The sequence below is a fragment of the Perognathus longimembris genome, chromosome 19 (assembly GCF_023159225.1).
Source record: "Perognathus longimembris pacificus isolate PPM17 chromosome 19, ASM2315922v1, whole genome shotgun sequence".
Classification (NCBI taxonomy): domain Eukaryota; kingdom Metazoa; phylum Chordata; class Mammalia; order Rodentia; family Heteromyidae; genus Perognathus; species Perognathus longimembris.
In genome coordinates this window covers 3,852,731-3,876,501 of record NC_063179.1, presented here as the reverse complement: position 1 = coordinate 3,876,501, position 23,771 = coordinate 3,852,731, and the positions used below count along the sequence as shown (strand labels likewise).

Here is a 23,771-nt window from a genome sequence, read left to right as displayed (position 1 = left end):
GCCTGCGCCTGGCTGGGGGAGGCCGAGGGGCAGCGCGGCCTTACCCGGGGACCCCGCCGGCCTCCATGTGGTTGGCCAGGGTGACGTCGTGCGACCACACGTCGTACTGCCACTTCTGCAGGCCGATCACGCCGCACAGCACGTTCCCGGAGTGCACTCCCACGCGCATGTTGATGTCCACCCCCGTGGCGTCGCGCACCTTCCTGGGGAGAGGGAGGCGGTGTCGGGCCCCGTGCGGTCCGGGCGCCCCCCCCCCCCCAGCTCCGCGCCCCAGGGCACCGGGTCTGCCGGCCGCAGCCCAGCTGAGCGCTCAATCAAGGCTGGAGCCGGAGGAAGGAGCGCTTTATCAATCCTGACGAGGGCAGAGCTTGGCCATGGCGCCCACTCTTTAGTAAAAAGAGGAAAACGCTTTTCGGGAGAGCGTTACTCGCGCAGGATACATGGCGGAAATGAATTAGAACTTGTTGTAAAAAAAAAATTCTTTGGAAAGCCAGCCACCGTGCCTCACGCCTGTAACCTCAACCACCTGGGAGGCGGAGCTAAGAGGATGGCATCTGGAGGCCAGGTCTGACCCAAAAAGAAGCAAGCGAGACCTAATCGCAAAGGGCAGGCTGTCAGGGGACTGAGGCCAGCCTGGGCAGAAAGCACGGGATTCCAACTGGAAGCAATAACAGAACACTTGCTTAGCAAGCACAAGGTCCTGAGTTCAAATCCCAGGACTACCAAAAAGAAACAAGGGAGGGGGGACGGTGAGCTCTCTACACTGACAGACACAAGTGTAGACGCTCAGGGATGGGACGTGAAAGTACTCGCTAGTGCATGTTTTGTTGAATGTATTACTGCTAAGGACGCGTGGGGCGGGGTGGGGAGGCTGAAGAGGAGCCCCTGGGCTGGACAGAACCTCGGTGTGGCTCACGGCTCCGTGGGCCACTGACACGGAAAGGTGACAGCAGTTGGTCCATCACGCTTACGTGATGCAGTACTAGAGAGCCTTTGGGCATGCCACAATAATTTTAGAAAAAAATGGCTTTCGGAGAGAGGTGTCTTCTTACTAACTTGAAGAGTTTAAGTTCTCCTACTTTAATTCTCGTCTTCACTTTGCTCTGAGACACCTTAGCCGCTCTGCTCATCGCAGAGAGAAAGCTCCGGGGCGTGCTGAGTCGGCTGTCTGTCAATGCGGATATGACAAAACAATCTTTTTTTTTTTTTTCTCTTTTATATGACTTTATCAATCCTCAGGACAAGCCCAGCCTACCTGTCGAACTTTCAGGAAAGCTGCTATGGTGTTCCACCGAGGGTATCCGCTTATATCCTGACCTACAGTGTCATGGCCATGTTTTTACTTTTAACAAAAAGAACAAATGAATGGTTTTTATGTATCAGGAAAAAGTAAGTGGTTTGATGATGGGAAAAAGGGGGCTGAACACGACTAGCTGCCGGGTATCGTGTGCCGTGGACGTGAGAGGGAGAATGTGGAGTCTCTAGTCAGTGTCGGGCGGGGGGGTGAGTGAGGCAGAGACGTTCTATCTCTGCCGTCTGGAGGCCGAGTGCGGGGACAGGCAAGGGCTGGAAGGGTTTCCGAAAATCTGCTGACACGGCTGAGAATCTGGACGAAGGAGACACGGCTGACTCGACAAAGGTGGGGTGGGTGAAGTCAGCCACGTGTAACGGAGCGTTATCCTCCCGTAAACAGGGTGCACACGCGCTCACAGGATCAAAAGACCCAGGCGAAGGAGGGCGGCTAGGAATGGACAGTTTGTGATTCTGTTGATAGGAAATATCTACCACGGCTACCTACTTAAGGACAATAAGTAAAGTAGAGATGGCAGGCATGGAGGGGAAGGGAGTGAAGGAGTAATGGGCACAAGTTTCTGCCTGGGGTGAGGAAAAGACTCGGGAGTAGAAGGAGAGACAACGCACAGCACTAAATGTATTAATGTCAAGAAACGATTTGTACAACCATTTGCCCAAAGGCTGACATTTATGATTCATAGATTTCACCACACAAGACAGCGTAATGAAAGATTTCTGCGGAACCCGTGCCCGTGATCACGAATGCAGTGGAAAGATTCTTTTTTCTCCCCTAAAAGCTCTTTTACACGTTGGACTCATTTAAATTTAATGGAATTGGAAAGTATTTACTTCAAAAGCAAAAAACAAAAACAAGTTTCTGTACAAGAGAGGGACTTAGAATATGTTATGCATGTGCAATTTTTTTTCCATTAAATCCTGTAGCACATCCATTTGAAAGTTTCCAAAGTAATTCCCGCTGATAGAATGCCTTCCACCAGAAGCTTGAAACTGAGAGCCCACGGCCTCCAGGGGAAGGGGTTCAGTTTGAGGGGCCTGTGAGTCCTCGGGACTAGATTTGCTTTCTTTTTATTTTGTTATATTTAAGTCATTTATAGGTAGTTGCACAAATGAGTTCATCTCGCCCCCCCCCCAAAGTCCCTGACTTTTGTGAGAAAACCAAAAATAATTTTCATGCATGAGAAAAGGCATATAATTTCTAGGAAGAAGCAAGTAGACCGTGGCTTTCTTCATGTAATACACGTCTCACAGGGAAACTGAGTCCACTGTGGCTCCTTCTTCTCCTTCTCCTCCTGCCACCCCCCAGCTGCCAACAGCACCTGATGTGACGGGCTGCTAATCAGAAGCCCTGGGAAGAGCCAGGTCTCGGCACTTCCTCTGGGGGCCACGCTGGACGGCTACCGCTCTCTGCCGGGAAGTCCTGACAGAGCTACCTGTGAACCCTGGCGTCACTTTCTGGAACATGCCCAACGTATGCAGTGATCAAACATGGGGCTTGTTGCTTTCTGACTCTGCCCTACGTGCAATTAACCTTAAGAGAAGAAACCATAGCAGTAAGTACATCTCTCCACCCTTTCTAGGTAAAACAAGAGACAAAACCAAACCAAACGCCACGGGAGGCCGGCAGGGAAGAATCAGTTACTTACACAGAGAACCAAGCAGCTCAGCAAGTGGAAAGTCTTGGTTTACACAATCCGCAGACAAAAAAAAAAAAAATTACTACTGAAGTACAAGAAATGTACCCAAGGCCTCACGTATGAAACCGTAACCTCTCTGTACATCACTGTGGCAATAAATGAGAAAAAAATTTGCTATTGATAAGACTCTTCTGGCCTCTCTAGAGAGCTTTACTAAGGAAAGGTGCATGATGGCACGGGCCACACATATCACCGTTTCCTTTGTATTTACCCATCCCCATCAGCAGTCCTGACAACATTATTCTTTCTCTTTTCTCTTCTGAGAAGGGGAGAACAGCCGCGTCTGGTTGTTCCTCCATTATGCACCCTAGGGTGGCCTTGAACTGGAGACCTTCCCGCCTCATGCTGCGGAGTTCAGGAATTACAGCGCCCCGTGCCTGCGATAAGGTGGTGGGTGCTACACCAGCAAGTGTCCTCTGGAGTCAAAGACTAGAGGCGCGATGCAGAAAACTTGCATGATGAACGTATATTCGCAAATGGAACGCTTTGGGATGAACAGCCCTGGCTTCAAGAGCTGTTTTAACTGCAGTCTGGTAGTAAAAAGTAGGTTTCCTCTTCTATCGTCTGCTGAGAGAGGCTCTGAGTGTGGGTGCTCCTTAAGGTCAAAAACGAGGTTCACTCAAAAGATAAAAAACAAAAACGAAACCCCACCTCCGAAACAAGCACATGGATAGATTTCTAACTCTGTTTCCTTGCAAGCTAAGGCTCACAGTGCTGACGCTGCACATGTGCACAAGTGGGAAGGTTGCACGAGCCCCTCGCTTGCCCCTCAATGGTCTCTGCACACTTCCATGTAACAAGCCACCCTGCACTCAGTGCCGGCAGACAGGAAAGTGGAGGGAGTCACTTGAAGAGGCTGACATTGAAACAGTGCACTTACTTTATGGCTTCACACATATCCAACCCCATTTTCACGCAGTTCTTGGCATGGTTAGGGAGTGATATGGGGAGTCCAGAAACGCAGTAATAGCAGTCTCCTAAAATTTTAATTCTCATGCATTCATTCTCCTGAAAGAAAAAGCATCACAGAATCTCATTTGCATGAGGCACTTGCAGAATGACTCAGATTTACCCAACACCACCAACACTAACCCTGCCTGGGGCGGGGGGGGGGGGGGTTGTGAGGCCTGTGGGGAGAGGGAAATGAGGACTCCCCCTCCCCCTCCCTCTCCCCCCTCCCCCCCTGCTCCCTTTAGGATCCTGGAAGAACCAGCCACCCCCACCCACAGCATCTTCACAACAGCAAGAATAAGGGGAAAGGGTTGATGTGGAGTAGAAGAGAGGAGAGAAAGAGAGCTCTGGAAGGATTTTCTCTCAGAATAAGCAGAGGAGGATGAGGACAGGATCCTATTCTTTAGTGAGACTATTTCCCAAGGAGAAGGGGAAATGCAATATTCTGTGCAGAGCTGAACTGTTCAGACCAGAATAGAAGGCTAGCACTCCATCTGAACTATAGCCATCTGACATGATTCTCTACTAAACTCAGGCTTTCTTCATTGGTGTGAAGCCTGAACCAGATTGTTACGACCGACATGCAGCATCTGATGAACATCTTCACCTCTAATACGCCGCCATTCAACACGGCCAAGTCATTTAAATTTAATTCTCATCTTAGGCGAAACTGTTGGAATACAAAGTCTGACTAAGTCATTATTTTCCCCCGGCTGGGTTCTATTCATATTATAATATTTAGATCAAGCATTCATATGCATCAACCCTACTAGCCCTTTTGAATCTTTCAAAGGGCTTATGGACTTTTCAGTACAATGAAACAAAAATAAAGTCTTGCTTTTCCCTCTGACACTAGCAGAAGCTAATGCATTAAGGGAACAGATTTCAGACAATAAAATGAACATGGTGTCTTCCTGCTCTTAAAACACGCATTAGGATTGCAGAAGGCTCCACATATTTCTGTGCCTGATGAATTGTTCACAGGCTACAGTGCACTTCCCTGCTTATTTATAGCACTGCTGATGACACGCTTTGCATTTCTAAACACACTATCATAAATAAAAAAAAGCACACAATTACTTGTTGCTTGTGCTTCCTCCCCACTACATAGACATTTCAAAGATAATTCCTATAATAATCAGGTAAACATGAGCTCTGGGACATTCACTCAATAAGCTGTAGAGTGTGATATGATAGACTTGCACATAGATATTTAGACTCTGATTTGTGGGGTGAATTGTGGTGATAATTTTGAGTGCTCTGACTTACAGTGGGGCCTTCGCAGCATTCAGTATCCGCTTATCATGTTCTTTGTGTGTGTATTATTGAACTAGGAACCAGGGACTGACAAGTAGATAAACTGAGTCAACCTACATGGACTTAGCTGTGGTCCAGTCTTTCTCTCCTTAGGATAGTTAGGGGACATCACGTGAACTACATCTGTTAAGAATGAGTTGCAGGCTGGGAATGTGGTTTAGTAGAAAAGAGTGCTTGCCTAGCATGCATGCTGTCCTGGGTTCAATTCCACAGTACTACTTAAACAGAAAAAGCTGGAAGGGGTGCTGTGGCTCTAGTGGTAGAGCGCTAGCCTTGAGCAAAAGCTCAGAGACTGTGCTCAAGCCCTGAGTTCAAGCCTCAGGACTGGCAAAAACAACAACAAAAAGAATGAGTTGCATCCTGCCAAATTCTCCTGCAGACGTTGATTGGTCTCGGTTTCATGTAGTGCTGGGCCTGTTGCAGGTGTAATGGGTTAAAATGCCATCCCACTGAAGGAGGGTGGATCTCAATCCCATCTGACACTGTCCCCCCAGGAAGAGGGGACCCAGACACGGAGACACGTACAGAGGAGAGAATACCCCGTGATCATAGGAGCTGGGAGCTCATCATCAGCATGCTGCTTCCACGGGGAGCCCCTCACCCCCAAAATGACCATTTGCTAATATCAAACCCTCCAAGTTATTATTTAAATCCCAACCGTTTCTTTTCTATTGATGAACACCTGCAGAACCCCTTTCGGTCAGACTTGGTAGAGGACGGAAGGAGAGTTATATATACTCTCACCGACTTGTTAAAAGTCCCCCGTGGGCCGGGGAACCGAGGGCGCATGCCTGGCATCTGAGCTCCTCAGGAGACTGAGACCTGGAGAATCGGGGATTGAAGCTGGTCCAGACAGAAAAGTCCGTCTCCAAAAAGCTAGGCTGCAGGCCTGGCTCAGAGGTAGACCGCCAGCCAGCCTGAGGCCCCGACTGCAAACTCTAGAACTACTGAAGAAAAAAAAAAGTCTCCCGTGATAGATGTCATGTAGCCTAAGAAAACAGAAACAAACACTTGGAAACCTGAGCCTGAGGATGGGCTCTCTCACGTATGCAGGTGGGATTCATTCCTCGCATACTTCACTGGAAGGCTATGTAATAGCTAAGGCTGAGCTAAATTTATAACCCACCCTTCCACGTATAAATAACTAATCGCCATAGGCACAGTGAAGTATTTTTTGATGAGAACCATGCGAAGACGGAACTGACAAGAGAAGAAACCGCGCTCGATCACCACCGCCACCGACCCTGGAAGTTCCGGTAAGCAAGGTCTCGTGCGGCGTGTGCTAGCGTGTGCTAGCGTGTCCTCGTGTCCTCGCTTCCCAAGTGCGCAGCCCGCCACGCGTGGCAAATCTGGAAACCACGCTCCAGTGACACAAAGTCAGAGCGTGAAAGTAAGACAACGGGAAGGAAAGGGCGGGCGCGGTCAGTATATATCCAGCTTTAGGGGTTCATCCCGAGTCCTCCTTAACAATGTGAAAGAAGGATGGTTGAACCAACTCCTTGACATAGGAATGCCTCCAGCAGTACTTTAAAACGCCCGTGCTGAGAGAACTGCAAATGGCATCGCCACATCGTGCATATATTTATTATGTGTGTGCTGAATTATATATAAGCAGACGTTTTAAAAATAGATGAAAACAAGTGATAATTATATGCAGTGGTGTTTCTTATCCTGGAGACAAGCTTGAGATGGCAAATGAAACGAACGCGTTGGATAAGCAGCTCCCATGCTCTAGGGGGCGCTCTGATGACGGGCCGGCGCTCCATCAGGCCCAGGGCGCGCCCGTCCTCCCGCCAGAGGGAACCTGCGCTCACCTTGGCGATCTGGTCGAACTTCCCGAAGAGCTCATTGAGCATGTGCACCAGTTCCCCCGGCGAGCAGTCGCTGGCCAGCCTGGTGAACCCCACGATGTCAGCGTACAGAATACTGGGGGGACAGGAGGAGGGGCAGGGTGAGAACGCTGGTATTTGGTAAGGAAGCCATCACAAGGTTTTCCCATTCGCCGTGTTGTCATTGCTTTGCACCTGGTGATTGTGTAGGGAACATGTCGTTTTTCCTGGAGGGACGTGTGCATTAGCCCTGTGTGATACTGCCTATTGAAGCGATTGACGCGCTAATGAGAGCAAGTCAAGCCAGGTACCTGCTCCTGCCCTTCTTCTCTTTTACCCTGTGCAGCGTGCGACTGCATTCCATGGACAGAGCTCAGATGATCACTCAGAGGATAGTTTTACTTGAATCGTCCTACGAGTTAATATTGTACAAATCCCCGAAGCAAGAGCAGCAGAAAGATAAAGCTCAATCCTATTGGCACAGATTCAAAGAAAAAAATTAAATAATAATCTCTTAAAAAACAAATCATAAAATGATTCTGAGTATTTATTATCTGCCAAGATGAAGTAGATCTGGTCAAGATCTCTTGTATTCATAAAGAGCTTGCTGACGTGGCAACGCCATTGTACGTCTACTTGATGTCTTAACGTGAGAAGTAGACCTGGACCTTCTTCCTGTAGCTCATAGTTCATCTGGGGGAAGGGGCTTTCACTGAACCAATAAACACATCAACCATGTCTAACTGCCGCTCATGGCAAGTGGTGTAAGGAAACAATTTCAGTGCTAGAAGAGAAAGGGAGGGTGGTGGTGTCCAGAGTCTGGAGGCTCATGAAAGTCCTTCTGGAAATTCGAGTGTGGTCCGCCCTGGTGTGTGGAAACCAGTAGAGGCTACGGTGAGGGTCCTTATGGCACTGCACGTGCCTAGAATAGGAAAACACGGTACTGGTGTGTACAGCACATACTTTTCTGCACAACAATGGTTTTCTGACTTAGGAAGGTCTCATAGAGAGGCCTAGATTTCCACTGGTGCTTTGGACATTTGTATAGTGAATATGGTATGGCTTGAGATAGTCTAGGAAGTAAAAATGACATTTCACACTCATTAGGCTGGATATTATCCAAGCAAGAAAGAACACAGAAAGTAATAGGTGTTAGCAAGCATGTGGTAAAATAGGAAGTTATGTGTGTTATTGGTAGAGGAGGAAAAGGTGCAGTACCCGCGGGAAACAACCCAGCAGCTCCCCCCCAAAGCGTCAGACCTGGAAAGCTATCTGATTCGGAACTTCACCTCTGGATTCATAACGCCCCCTCCCCTGACCAAAGGTAACACTAAGGACTTGGACTGACATTTGTTCGCAGCTATTCTCTTCAGTATAAGATAGCAAGGGACCAAGTATCCACACAGCACACACACACACACACACACACACACACAGTGGAAACTCTGAAATGAGATTCCGACAAGTGCGTGAGCACTTGGAGATATTATGCTAAGTGACCATGCTCAGGCCCAAAGGGGAAACCACACTGTAGGATTCCATTTATGTGAGGCCCCTCCGCAAGTCAGACAAGGGACAAGGGTAAAGCTGGCTGAGAAATGAGATTTAGCCAGCCAGGTGTGCACAGAGCCCACGCTTGAAGGAGGAGGAAGCTGCCGGAGAGCTTGACAACATTCTTTTATAGGAGAGGCTTGGCTTACCACAAAAGAGACCACAGGAAGGAAACAACAACCGGATAATGCCACAGAGCCCAAAAGATGGGGGGGCATTTAAAAAAATGGATGAATGTTCTCGAAACACATGCAGGGTTTTTCTCTCTCTTATCTAGCGATGCTCAACTCAGCAATTGTGTTTCCTATCGGGTCCTACCTGAAGTGAGCTTCTAACCTCCCATGTACATCTTTTTATGCTTGAGTCACACATGTCATGTGTCCTCTTAAAGATCTCATGTCAACGGGAAGTTGCTGCAGCCATGTTTAAGTTTGGGTTAAGTGCGCTTTTCCTCGGTGAGCTTTGAGGTCTGCGGCAGCTCGTCCAGGAGAGACACGGATCTGCAATGGGGAGCCGGGATTGGGGGGCAGACTGGATCGCCGTTCCCCCGGGTGCTCGGGAATGTTTAGTGCTGATGGCAGCTGTTACGGAAGCCTAGGTCATGCCGGGTCTCTGACAAGTACACGATTGCCACGAGGCTCGTCATCCAGCCCTGGGGCGCGCGCAGGGCATTTACAGAGATGGCCACATCCAGGCAGGGAGTGAATGGAAAAACAGAGCCCCAAAGGTGAGGCTCCGAGAACTCGGGGGCCCCAGCATCGGTGAGGGACCTGGCTCTTCAGAGGCTGGGCGGGGGGGGGGGGGTTAGCAAGGGCCCCTCCCCACCTGCCCACTCCTGCCTAGAGTGACGATCCTTAGGGGTCCTCTCTGGAGTCCGGGGGAAACTGAGGCCTCCCCCGGGGCTTCCCAGTCACGACTGCGATATCACGAGGCTCTTCATTCACGAGCCGTTCGTTTCCCAGGTACTGCCGTTCCAGCAAGCACTCCCTGGTATGGAAGGCGATGCTAGTCTTTGCAACGCAGAAACTGTCACCATGCGCTCGTTGAGGTACACATCATCCCCCGCGGCCTTTGCCACTGTCCTGCACACTGCAGAGCTCGACTGGGCCCAGTGGAAAGCCAACCCCTAGCTCCCCAGGGGTGCAGTGGGGGGGGGTCCCAGAAGCCCCCAGAAAGCCCAGCTTCGGGGGACCAGTCCTTGGGCCTGGAAAGCCTGTCTCCAGTCACACTGCAATCTGACCATGGGCCCAAATAACTGTCCTCTCTAGGACATGGCAGACAGGACCAGAAAGGGCCTCCTAAGGCCAGGTCCCAAAGGGCAAGAAAGGCTCCGCCGGGCTGCGGCTAAAGGTGAGCCATGAAGAGCTGGTCTGTGCGTAACCAGGGGCCCCCTGTGGGAGATGGGGAGGCCAGGGGGCCCCCTGTGGGAAGGCTCCTTCTGAGATGGGGAGGCCAGGGGGTCCACTGTGGGAAGGCTCCTTCTGAGATGGGGAGGCCAGGGGGCCCCCTGTGGGAGATGGGGAGGCCAGGGGGCCCCCTGTGGGAAGGATCCTTCTGAGATGGGGAGACCAGGGGGCCCCCTGTGGGAAGGCCCCTCCTGAGATGCAGACGGGCGAGCCCCTCACCTCACGTTGGTGTGCCTCTTGACGTACAGGTTGTGGAAGTTGTTGGTGTTCTCCATCTGGCCAGCTTTGGGGCCCTGCAGTCTCTGGATGATCTCGGCTTTCATCTCCATAGCTATGTGCGCGGGCAGCAAGGACAGCAGGAGGCGCTCCTAGAGCCGGGTGGGGAAGGAAGAACGAACAAATGACCACGGGAACCGCCAAGGCGCAAGCGCGCGATCCGCACGGACTTGGGAGGGGACGGCGGGGGCGGCGGGGGCGCTCCCGTCCTTTCAGTTAAAACACCGATTCTGGAAAGACAAACGGAAAGGAACGCAAAGCCATCCAGCGTTCTAAGGTCCGACGGTGTTACATTGCTCGTTATTTATTGAGCCTATTACTTATTGCATTCTAAACATATGAGCACCTATGGGGAGCAAAGAAGGCCAACTTATTTCCCAAGGGATATTATGTATCTATTTTTTATTCCAAAGCAGTGGAGCAGGAATAATACTAAAATGCAAGAAACGAGTGGTCAGACTAAGATCAAAAACACTCTTTTTTTTTTTGCCAGCTTGTTCATTTGAGAGACAAAGCACAAGCTTTATTTCACTTTAGAAAGGCAGTTAATATCCCATGCTTCCTAAACGCGGCAGTCCTATATGCTCCAGTATTTCATTTCCCTTAGGACGAACAGCTAGTCTCCTCCAGTGATTCTCAACGATTACAAGAGTGGAGTTAGAAGGATCAGCTTCTGCCAAATCTCCACGAAATGTGTCTGCCAATATATAAGAAACCACAGGTGGGCCGCAAGGAAATCATAACAACATAAACCAGAAAAAAAAAACCGGTGTGTTTTTGTTCGATGGATTCAGTAAACAATAAATAGCACCATGTCACACTGTACTTACTTTAGTAGACCCTAATTTTGGAGTGAAAGTTTTTTTTCTTCCATTCTCTTTAAGGAAACACGTATTTTCAAATCTTCCGAAAATTTAACTGTGCAAAGCGAAGCATTTCATTATGGCATTCGCGTACGTGCACACAAGGACGTACAAGGATACGCCTCGTTCCTACGCCCCGTTACTCTTTCTCACTCCTCCTCTCCCCCTCTTTCCCTCCCCCCTGCTGTAGCTTCACCATCTCCTTTGTACCTCTATGACCACCTCTGGCCACAATCTTTTCAGTTAATGACATAACTTGACTCTTCTTCATGGCCCAAGAACTGCATTTGGTGTGTGTGTGTGGATCTTACATCTTCTCGCGTCTCAGCCAACGACGTCTCCTTACGTATGGCATGTCCTTCCCAGTCCCTGCGGCCGCTCCAGGGAGCTGCTGACCTACCACCCTGCCCCTCGCCCTCCCCCTTCTCTCTGGAAACACCTTCCGGCTGAAAGACCGTCCCCACAGCCCTGGGTGGAGGCCCAGCTGGGCATAAACCTAAGGAAGACATTTCCAGGCAGCAACCCTCGCCCCCGCCTCTGGAACTAAGATGATGCTGAATCCCAGGGCCCGGTCCTGCCTGAAAGACCCAGATTCCACAACTGAGGAAAGGGGAATCAAAGTTAGTCAGTCCCTCCCACCCCACCCCCCCACCCCGGCTTCATTGAACAAACAAATGTAAACCACAAAGCTCTATTTTAAACCTCAACGTGTAGAGTTTGGGTCACGTGTTTATGGGTGGTTTGAAAAATCTACCAGATCAAATTCATACGTGACCTAAAACAAAAGAAAAATAAATGTTCACTTTTGTTGTTGTTTTCAAGTTTTCCTGTGAGTTGAGGAACCAACAGCCAGCCAGCCAGCCGCACCCAAAGCTAATGGGCTCTTGTGCCATTCGGGCTCCGCTCTGGATGGGCAAGCTGTGTGTGTGTGTGTGTGTGTGTGTGTGTGTGTGTGTGTGTGTGTGTGTCAGCCGTGACCTTGCCGTGACCTTGCCACGAGCGAGGGCGTTGCTGCAGAGCTGGGCCTGGCATAATAAAGGCTTGAGCTCAACATGCTGAAATGAAGGAATTGTCCTGAAGAGGGCTGATTGTTTCCGCATGCAGGACAAACCTCTACTGAGATCAAAATGGGACCAGGTTCCTATTTCAATGGCGATCTCTGCTTTTCTCACCCAAAACAACGCACGAACTGCAAGTGCTGAACGTTCTGGGTTGAACGTAGCAATGTCATCGTGTCAGGTCCCCAGGTAAGTCCCCTACCATGCCTGCGGAACACCACCTTGCCCGTCGGTGGGTCAGCTGCCCACCCACCATCACTGATTCTTGCTTTTGCCAGGGAAGCTTACGGAATGTTAGAGAACTTGCTTGTTCTGGCTTTTACCCCAATGCTCCCCGGAGACAGGGGGCTCCTGTCTGGAGTTATTTCTACGCATCCTTGACTAAGCCCACTCCCACCCTCACACCGTCTTCTTCCCTAGCAATGGCCTTTTCCTAGAAAAGGTGCTTCTAATGCGTGTTGTAATACAAGAGCACCAGAATACACTTCAATGTCTTATTGATCAACATGCAAGGCACTCCGAGCTCTAAAGTGTTCCTAATATAATGATGAGAAGAAATCGTATAACTATACTTTATTGTGAGAATAGATTGATAGAAAAGCACAATTCAAACAAAAAGGACTTTGGCTCAGGCACTGATCTAAGATACACTAATGTTCATTACACCGTTATTCCTTCAAAAAGCCATGAGTGCAATCAACATTGCAAATGCTTTTCAAAGGGCGGGAAAATACTTAAAACCTTGAAGTATTTTTCTCCTTCAAGATGCTTTTCTCCAATCCCCCCCCCCTTTTTTTTTGACAGTATGGGGTCTTGAACTTAAGGCTTTCACTTAGCTTTCTTGCTCACAGCTGGTGCTCTACCACTTGAGCAATGCCTTCAGACCAGCTTTTTGCTGGCGAATTGAGAGGATGTCTTATAGACTTTCCTCCGTGGGCTGGCTCTGAACTCGAATCCTCCTTGTCTCGGCCTCCTGAGTAGCCAGCGGTACAGCCACAGGCGTCCAGCTTCTATTCTTTTTAATTTTTTTTTAAATGCAATTGTACCAGGACAGAATGTGGAGCCAGTACCCTGGGATGGAAGGATGTCACTGTGCGTTCTGCCTGTCCCTACGGAAAGTAGCTCTCCGACTGGTCAGATATTAGATACCAAAGCAGCACTGGGCCACCCGTGACTCTGCGCCAGGCCTGAAGGAAGCAGAGGTGTCATTCCATACCACCCGGAAGCACTCTGAGCGGCACGAGACCATCAGCACCTTCATTCCCGGGGCCTGCCTCCCAGCCCAGCCTGCCCCAAAGTGCGTGCCACTCACAACCTCCCCTTCAGAGATACAGCATGCTTCTCAAAGCTCCGTCCGAAGTCTTATTTCACAGTGGTACGTGCCAAACACTGACTCATCTTCAAATTTGAAAGATCTCGCTTTGTGCATCTTGGACTACTCTGCACAAAGAAGCGGTCGTGGTGTTCGCACATGGAGCGCAGCCCCTTCCCCTCCTCCGCCGTAGAAACCACGCCGATCCGCGCTGCGGCTGCAGCCAGGGCGCATCGGTCTCTGAGCGACAGTCCGGCTGTCTGAGGGTTGTGGGCCACGAGACTTGGGGCTCTCGGTCAGTGTAGGATTGTTGTCGCTCCAGGGGACTTTGTTTAGCCTTTTGTATAATTTCCAGTCTTCTGTCCCAGAGATACCTATATCCTGCTCTCCCTCGGCCCCCCCATGCTGGGGCAAAGTCCCCCGAACTGCAGGGAAGATGAGCACTCTGGGACCGACCACCAGCGAGAAGGGAGTGGGGTTGCCTCGGGCTGTTCTTGAGGGGTAACTGTAGCTGCTGCGAGGATGAGAAGGAAGGCCTGAGTTCTGAGGAGGAGGAGAACAAGGCTGGGGATCTTGTTTACGCCTGTGGGGAAGAGTTGCCTTGTTGATTTCATCGTCTAGAGTACTGCGATGCCCTGTCAAATTAGAATCCGGATGCGTTTCAGCACATCTCCCTCTCTGTCATAAACACAAAGTCCTTCGGTGGTAGGTATGCCTTGTGTTCTCATTAAAATATTACAGAGACATTCTGTTTCATTTAAAATCAAATCTTTCCGACAGCAGTAAAGCAAGATCAAGGCTGGTGTTGGTCGGAGGGAGGCCGGTGAGCGATGAAGACAAAACTTAAACCATCGACCTCCAGGCCCAGGGACGGCTCTTTCCAGCTACTTTGATTCGGAAGTTCAAAGAGATGACCAGAGAACTTTTAAAGAGCATATTGTGAGGGGCTGGGGATATGGCCTAGTGGCAAGAGTGCTTGCCTCCCATACATGAGGCCCTGGGTTCAATTCCCCAGCACCACATAGACAGAAAACGGCCAGAAGCGGCGCTGTGGCTCAAGTGGCCGAGTGCTAGCCTTGAGCAAACAGAAGCCAGGGACAGTGCTCAGGCCCTGAGTTCAAGGCCCAGAACTGGCCAAAAAAAAAAAAAAAGAGCATATTGTGAAAAAAAAAAAGTGGGAAGAATGAGATTACCACTCCTGCAATTACTATCTAGTTAAACAAAGTTACCGAAGAAAGTGCTCATCCAGGCACACTGCGGAGCTTGTCTATAGTCACTGATGACAGCAAATTGGCATTTCTAAATTTGAACTGTTTACCATCAACTGTCAATTCAATTCTCCAAAATACAGCCTCTAGCCAGGCAGAAATCACTCTGAAGGTGGAAAGAGATTCAGTTCTTCATGGGAGACTGTGGCGGTCCCCACTGAGGGCCACCACTCCCAGTCCTTCGAGCAGGGGCAGAGGACACGGCAGCACCCAGGAAGACGGCCGGCGAGGCTGGAAGCCCGAGCCCACTGCCACCCAACCCCAGCCTTCAGGAAGTGGCCCACAGGGAACCTCGTCATCAACCAGGACAGCGCTTCCCACCGCGAAGTCCACACACCAGACATGGCCAGGCACGCATGGCTCGTGCCTGCGATCCTCGCTGCCGGGGAGGCTGAGAATGAAAGCACGGTGGTTCAAGACCAGCCTCAGCAGAAACGTCGTGAGACTCCTTCTCTCCTCGTAGCTAGGCACGGGGGCACCACGCAGCTGTACGGGAGGCTAAGATCGAAACAACCGCGATTCCAGGCCATGCCCGGAAGCAAAGTCGGCAAGGCTGGCTCGGAAGCCAGGCCTCCTGCAGCCCCGCCACGACGGGAATCCTAACGTAAGCCCCTTGCAGGCCAGGGGCGGGCTGGGCGAGTCTGGCTTCCCGTTGGCAGCCCCCTCGTCGCCAGCGATTCCCACCCGGGTACAAGCCCTTCCTGTACGAGAGTGGGATCATTTCTCAGTGCATACTACATCACCCGGCACCCCACAAACGCACGTCATTGCCATTGGTCAATCAAAATAACAGAGGAAAGAGTGGGAGCACAGGGTGCCTAGTCCCCCGAATCAGAAATCTTTCTTTGACGGGACATTGAACTGAGGAGATTTCACGACAAAAGGCTGCAGGCTTCTCTCCTAGCACGCAGCTGACCCCGGAAGGGGAAATGAGCTATTATCTGCCTTCTGCTGTAAATGTGAAGCTGAGTCTCTGGTGGGGGAGGGGAGCCAGAGTCCAACTATTTGCTTCCTTGTCCTGGTAAATAATGTCCCACACCAGCCTTCAAAGAAACAACCCGACAGGTCATGCCCTTTCCATATCACACCTGTCCTCAGTTGCTGGTGGTTTAGGCCCTGTTACAGTTATATCCAGCCATGGTCTATCAGTGTGTGTGTGTGTGTGTGTGTGTGTGTGTGTGTGTGCGCGCGTGTGCATGGTAGTGGCACCTAGGAACTGTACCTGAGATCTTTTGTTGAAGGTTAGTGCTCTGCTTGAAGCACAGTTCTACTTCCAGTCTTTTGGTAGTTAAGCAGAGCTAAGCGTCTCATGAATGTTTCTGCCCAGGTCGGCTTTGAACCGTGAACCTCAGCCTTCTGAGTAGCTGAGCCTTCATTGCCTGGCCACACCGGTGCGTGGCTACCAGTACCCAGCTTGAACTATTATTTTTTCACGTAATCTTTTGAGGTTAAAAAAATAAATAATAAAGAAGAAAAGATAGGCAGCTAATCACATGAATTCTCATTGTGCTAATCAGCACTGTCCTGAGTTTCCTCCTATAGAAAGTAAAGATACAAGCAACAAATTGCACCACTAAGTCATTGTAGAGTAAAAGTCAGCCAGGGTTCTAGAATTTTATTAAAAGTAATGCAAATGAAATGACCATGGATGAAACTCAAAAGAAAGGTGATCTTCTACAGTTTGCTTGGGCACACACTTGATTTATTTCCTAAATGGCTGGCAAATACATTATCTATCTATATCTATCTATCTATTACCAGGCTTTATCTTTTTCCCCTGTATTTTAAAAAAGTATTCTTAATAAGTCACAGAATACTTTCAGGCACTCCCCTTCTAAATTCGCCAAATAAGTCTTTGAAGAGAATTGTATTCTCTTGCTCAGGATCACTGCTGGGGCTTGTACAATCGAAGAAACTCGACACCAGGTGATGGTTTTCCCGCACATTATATGTGATGACTACTCAAGCTCAGATTTTGCAGGGAATCTAAAATTTTATTTCCTGTTTCTAGCTCATGGACTGAAGTCAGAACAGAAAACATTTAGACTTCCACCTTCGGAGGCAACAAATTCACCGGCAGTATGTGGGTTAAACCTGGTGGGGCCACCACCCGATCTTCTTACCAAGTGTCCATGCCACTTGTTTCCATGTGTGCCGACAGAAATCAAAGTCGCCCAGACAGACCGCGCCCTCGGCAGCCTTGACCCTTCCTCGCCATTCCCTAATGTCTTGGGATTTCACCACACACGTTTGCACTGTTCTCCTCTCCTGCACGCCACAGCCTCTTGCTGTTGGTACAGCTGGCGTTTGGGGCTGGACAGTTCTTCCTTGCGGGGTTGCCCTGCACACTGAGCAAAGTGTAGCAACATCTACCCAGTAGACTGAGACTTAGATTAGATTTTAGTAGCTCCTGCCCACTGGGTGCCAATAAAAACTCCCATCTCCATGGAGACAAATTGAATGCCTACCGGCACTGTAGAGTGTTTCCTGGGTGGGGGGGGTGGTGGTGGTGGTGGTGGTGAAATTTCCCTGTGGTTGAGAATCAGTGCTGTAATTTGAACACCCTTCTTCGGACTTTTAAGATGATGTCTTTTCCCTCTCAGGGCTCCCCTCCGCTTACTCTCCACTCTGCATACCACAGCCTAGCACTTCTACTACTTTATTGCCCCCAGGGTTCCAGAGTAGAAGGGGACACATCTCCTGGGCAGCACACTGGCGTGTGGGACCACTTCTTTCCCAGACCATGGGCCAGACATCAGAAGGCCACACCCAGTCCTCCTGGAAGCGGGGACACGCCTGTATTCTCCGTGGGCTGTGTAGAGCCGAAAGATTCTCTCGCGGTGGTACAGAGAGAAGAGAATCCGTACTGGAGAAAGCAGAGTTCCCTGTCACATGCAGGAGCTCAGAGGCAGCATCTCCAGATGGAAACCATCGCCTTCCTCATCGAACTACCCCCCACGCCCGCCATCCTCCTCCTCCAGCTAAGGCTGACCGAGCATCCAAACGCCCAAGCAGTAGAACCAAGATGGTAGAACCATTCTTCTCCCCACCCGACTGCTACTCCCCATTCCTGGACACCTGTCACCCATCTGATGGGCGAATCCCCTCTGGGCAGTGCGTCCTTTGGTATCCTGCATCCCCCCCATTCCTTCACTCTCTCCTTCTTGGGCTTTGAGATCGGCAATCCATCTCTTCCAAGTCACGTGCAGCCCCAGCTTGCCCTGGAGAAGGCCTTGCCCCAGGGATCTGAGGGCTGGCACCCTCCTCTGGCTCCCAACATCTTCCTTTGCTAAGCTCATCTACCTCAAGCTGTCAGATGCACGCCCAATCCCACCCTACTTCTTTCTCATAGGCTATCCTGTACAACTTCCCGACTCCATCCCCCAATTACTTTTGTGCTCATGATCACTGTGGCAGTGGGACCTGAACTCTACTAAAGTCACGTGTGTACTTCAGGTAAACATGTACCTGGCAGCATGTTTTCAATACTTTCTGCCTGGCACAGAATAGAGTCTGGAGCCCAGCATGTGGAAGACACTTAGTAGGCCCTTTGCTGGATGGATACAGTAGGAACACGTGACTACTGACTGAATGAATTTCCACTAAGAAGCTCATTAAATTGTCTGAGAAAGTTCTAGAAGAAGATGATTCAGTGCTCGCTCTGTCTCTCAGCCAGTGGGCAGTGGGTAAAACGTGGGTTTTTCTTTGGTTCTCAGTGTTCTTAAAGACTGTGAGTGTGGAAATACTTTCTTCTGTCTCTTTCAGCTCCAGTTCTCTTCTATTTTGTCAGGTGTCAGGAGGAAAGAAGAAAGCATTCTGAGTGTGGCAGAAGAAATGGAAACATATCCCCAAATTCTACTTTGGGCTATTGTTGAAACCTGTAATTTTCTCCACTAGAATAAGCAATGGGAGGATTCTATTCTGTGTATGTATTTCATATGTGTGCATCTGTATCCACACATAGCTTTTAACTATGCTGTGGCATGCCTCGCTAGGTCTATGTGAACACTCACTACACCCGAATACTAGGAAGAAGGAAGATTTAAATTTATTTTGCATATTTTCTTAAAAGTCTCTGATTTCTGAGCCAGGCATCAGTGGCTCCTACCTGTAATGCTAGCTATTCAGGAGGCTGAGATCTGAGGACTACAGTTCAAAGCCAGCCTGTGTAGGAAAGTCCATGAAACTCCTTTCTCCAATAAACTACCCAGAAAAAGTCTAGAGTGGCGCTGTGGCTCAAGTGGTAGAGGCACTAGCCTTGAGCAAAAGAAGCTCAAGGACAGCACTCAGGCCTGAGCTCAAGCTGCAAGACCAGCAAAAAAAAAAAAGTCCCTGATTTCTGATCTTTCTGAAACTGATGAAATGACACTTTTCTTCCTTTTCTTTTTATTACTCTGCAGGTATAAGTCTGAGCACTCATGTAAATTACTTGGGCCAAGACTCATCCTGTGTCTGACTCCAGCTACCCAGATTGATGGAAGGCTCACAGCCCAGAAAGCAGTGTAGAGGAACCTAAGAGGAAATGAATAACATGAACCACAGGCCTGCCAAAATGAAAAGAAGCCAAATTATCTGCTAGCAAACAAAAATAGGGGATCAGCATGGGAACGAAAGTGATGGCTAAGGAGACAGGGCTATATTGAATTAAAAAATATTTATTGATTAATTTGAATAAGGAAGATACATATGCTCATGGGAACTGTCATCATGTCAACAGAAATATTTGTCAAACAGTAAATAGATTTTTAAGAGTATAACGTTGGGGTGTGCAAAGCTAAAATCTGATCAGCTTTAGGGCTCTGATTTCTAAGGAAATGCTGTTCTTCTTGGCTGTGTCCATACTGACTGAGCTCAGGCCTTGCTTGGTTTGGGAATGCATTTCAGTCATTGGTTGTTATAAAGTGGATTGACTCAAACATAGGGATTTAGAAAAACAGAGAGATTTTGTTTTTGTTTTTCTAACCCACTTTGTTTTTTCTTTGGGGGAAGGGATTCAGTGGCGGGGGTTGACTGATGGTTTTGCTTTGGGCAAATCACAGGACTCTATTCAGAGAGAGGATCGTCCAGGCCCTATAAGATGGCCAGCCCTAGCTACAGACCTGCTGGGCAGTTGTTTCTGAGAATCTCCTTGGCCTTTCTGCCCCAAGTTCGGCCTGTCCTGTTCTCCTAGGCTATGCTATCTTCCATATGAGTGTTCTCAAGGAAGCGTTCCCAGAAACTGGAGATCCATCTTCAAGATCTTATATTTTGGGGGCTCCAGAACCTCTACCACATTGCTCCCCAACTGCTGGACACACTATGGAACTCGACTGAAGCTTTAGTCGATGTGAGAAGTAAGGAACTAGCAAGCCAGAAACTTCAAGTCTACTCTCAGCCATCTTGAATGTCACCTTGACTTTCTGTGACTTTACCTTGCGTCCAGCTCCATATTTAATGATCCTCTGGTGTCCTCATAGCCATCCAAATGCTTGCTCTAGGCTAATTACATAGCGTAAGAAGAACTGGGTCCAGTTCTGTGTCCCACTGTGATGTGATTTCTGCGCTGTGCTCTATCATTACATTTTGACGTTTACCAAACATTAGCAATTGACAAATAAATTTTAGAAATCTTTGAAGAAAAGCAAGATATGGGAAATTAAGCAGAAATCAACAAATGGCATTTGTAATTTTCTATTATAATATTGTTCTTGATATGAATCAATATAATTGAAAAATGGTGTGTGTGTGTGTGTGTGTGCGTGTGTGTGTGTGTGTGAGTCTTGGGGCTTGAACTCAGGGTCTGGGTGTTATCCCTGAGCTCTTTTGCTCAAGGCTAGTGCTCTACCACTCTGAACCACAGTGCTACTTCTGTTTTTCTGGTGGTTACTTAGAGATAAGAGTCTCACAAACTTTCCTGCCCTGGCTGGCTTTGAACTGTGATCCTCAGATCTCAGCCTTCTGAGTACCTGGGATTACAGGTGTGAGCCACCAGAGCCTGGATAGAATTAGCATTTTTTTTTAAAAAAACAAAGTCCTACTGATGTTTTGTCAAGAAAATAAAAGTAAATAAAATTGTCAGAGACTTTTATAGTAAATAATTTTGAAAATGAAGGTTTTTTTTTTTTTTTGGCCAGTCCTGGGCCTTGGACTCAGGGCCTGAGCACTGTCCCTGGCTTCCTTTTGCTCAAGGCTAGCACTCTGCCACTTGAGCCACAGTGCCACTTCTGGCCGTTTTCTGTATATGTGGTGCTGGGGAATTGAACCCAGGGCCTCATGTATACGAGGCAAGCTCTCTCGCCACTAGGCCATATCCCCAGCCCCTGAAAATGAAGTTTTAATAATGGCATTAAATTTTTTTTCATGGTTCATTCTTAGTGATACACTTAAATATCTACAAACGTTCTGTTCTTCCATTTAGTGATTTTACTAAAATGTTTTTTCAGTTGTTAATAAAAGCATACACCATAATACTACCCAAGGCAAGGTAAACTCTGCCTATGACCTATACAGTTAATACCGCTACAGAGGTATTTAAGGGAATCACCCCAAACTTTCAGTTCAGAAGATGGAGCTCAGGCTTCCTCGGTAATTAGAATTCAACAGCGTAACTCACATAAAATAAGACATCTGACCCTTACTCATTTATCCAGTATCTCAAATCTTCAAAATAAAATCCATGATTTTAATTAATTTAAATAAAAATAAGGATAGTTACTAAAACAGAACAACATTTGTAAAAGAATAACAAGAGAACTTTTAACCACTGCATTTGAATTATAGGGGGGCATCATTCAATACAATAAAATTTGAAAACCAATGAGCAGGAGGAGAAAAAGTTCCTAGAGCTAAGTCTAAGATGGAGGTGCTCTTGGCAGTGAGCTCGCAGAGCCAGTGAATTTCTCACAGTAATCATGAAACTGGTGAGAGGAAAATTAAAAGATTTCGGTCCATTTCTACCTGAGGGATGATATACCCCACTCCATGATGAAAGCAGAGATGTGAGGAAAAGTGGATAAAGTGGTACGATTTGTCTTGGTTTGGGTGAAGGCCTCCTCCTCAAGGCTGAATAATGGGTTTGAATCCTGTTTGTCTCCATGGAGATGGAGGAACAAACACTAAGAGGTGTGAAACTAGAGACAAGACTCGTGGGCCACACGAGGTGGAAGCCAGCACACACACACATCTGGAGAAGTGCTTTCTGCCACTAAGATTTCTGTCCACTTGCAGCAAAGTAGAATGAGCACTTGATACCGGGTTTTAACCCCTGCTAAATAAGGCGCACTGCGACACAGAGGCAAAGGGGGTAGGTACAAAGTGAAGTTAGAAGACAAGAAACCGTGTGGCAGCGATGTTAAGGAATGTTCTTGCTACATTCTAAGTAAATTACCTACCCTTCCACCACTACCACCACCGTCCTAACTGATGTGTGGAATGCTAACGTCAAGGGAAGCCGAGACAGATGTGTTGAGACCTGGACAGCGTCTTTTGCGTCCATCCACGCTGTAACGGCGCTTTCACGGATGTCATCTTTCACCTTACCATGTCTGCGACTGGATAGGCGAGCTGCAAAGCAGCATGGTACCTAATAATGGTGCCTAGATCCCAGATAATGTCCGCGTATCGAGGGGTGATGGAAAACCAGGATTCTCCCTTCTGCCCCGGGGAACAGTGGAAATAGACCTCAAGATGGTAAGCTACTATGGGCCCCAGTTCTGAGTTCCTCTCGGACACCTGTGGTTCACCCCTCCCTGCCCTCCTCTGTCCCACTGGCTTTGCTGAGAGCCCTCAGTCTAAGCCAGTGGCAATATGGGACAACTTGTGTCCCCATCAGTGTGGCCACCGTGACAGCGCTTTGCAGACATGCTCCAGGTAGGAGCGTAGGGGGACGAAGGCAAGGATGCTGCTGAGCTTCGTGCAGGCAGAGGACGGCCCTGGCCCCAGGAGGCATCACCGCCCCCAGATGTGGAGAGCAGTGAGGCGTCCTCTCGCGCCGCGCCGCCCTCCCCCGACCTGGCATGCCGCGGTGGCGCATCCCACGCTTCTATCTGTTGTAATCCCTGAACCTCCAGGGTGGCATCTCCGTAGAGGGGTGGGATGCTAGTGTCTGGCCTTCAGACTGAAGCGGCGGGTGGGACTGTGACTCTGGGAGGCACAGAGCCACCCACCTCTCAGACAGAACAGGGACTGCTGGGCACTTCCTGAAAAGGGCCAGGAAATAGACAATGAAGACCCAAGGCTCTACATCCGTGTTCTGTTTCGCAGCTCACCTCTGCCGCGGTGTGTGTGACAGAAGCCGGCATCGGTGTGCAAATGCACCAGCGCGGCGGCCCGTGTGCCAACCAGACTTTATGTGCAGACATGAAATTTTAATTTCAAAAACTCAAACACGGAAAACATGCTCCTTAATACTCAAAGACACATGGAACAGATGGCAGGCTGGATTTGCCCAGAGGCTGTAGTCTGCGGAGGAGAAAGCTCCCTTGGATTATAGCACTCATCTGAAGGACATTTACATTCTTTTTTCTATCCTCTGGTCTCTCCCACTGGTCTTTATGTTAAAAGTCACAAAGTAGGTCTTCTCGGAAAAGAGTAATTTCCAGGCTGTTACTGAGTTTTCCATAGAGAAGACTACAGTGGTCAGGGCAGAGCCTTGGAATCAAGATGGTGGGGTGAGGATGCCACACCGTTGAGTTTGGACGGTGTCATTCATACGGGGTGAGTATGTTGCTGCTTGCCATCAAGTAGCATCTAAGGGCAAGATCTGGGGTGCAGCAAGATCACTTTTCAAATTCAAGCTCTAAATTCGGAGTCTGGGCTTGGCCGTTACTTTGAGTAGGACTTTATTTCCTCCTCATTCTGGACCTCTTTTTTTTTTTCTTCTTCTTCTAATTTTTCACCTTCACATAAAGGGATAGTGTTGAATAATCGCAGCGCCCTCCTAGCTGGAGAAGCT

The 23,771-nt window shown here is 48.9% G+C and overlaps 1 protein-coding gene across 1 annotated transcript in view; it reads right to left on the bottom strand.

Moving 5' to 3' along the window:
• The window catches only part of Adcy2 (adenylate cyclase 2), a 297,559-nt gene that overhangs the window by 69,242 nt on the left and 204,546 nt on the right, over nt 1-23,771 (bottom strand). The window contains exons 5-8 of the mRNA XM_048368415.1: nt 10,282-10,430; nt 7,091-7,202; nt 3,889-4,016; nt 45-203 (exon numbers count right to left, since the gene is read on the bottom strand). Of these exons, the coding sequence (XP_048224372.1) occupies nt 45-203; nt 3,889-4,016; nt 7,091-7,202; nt 10,282-10,430 (548 nt within the window). The remainder of the gene's footprint in view (nt 1-44; nt 204-3,888; nt 4,017-7,090; nt 7,203-10,281; nt 10,431-23,771) is intronic.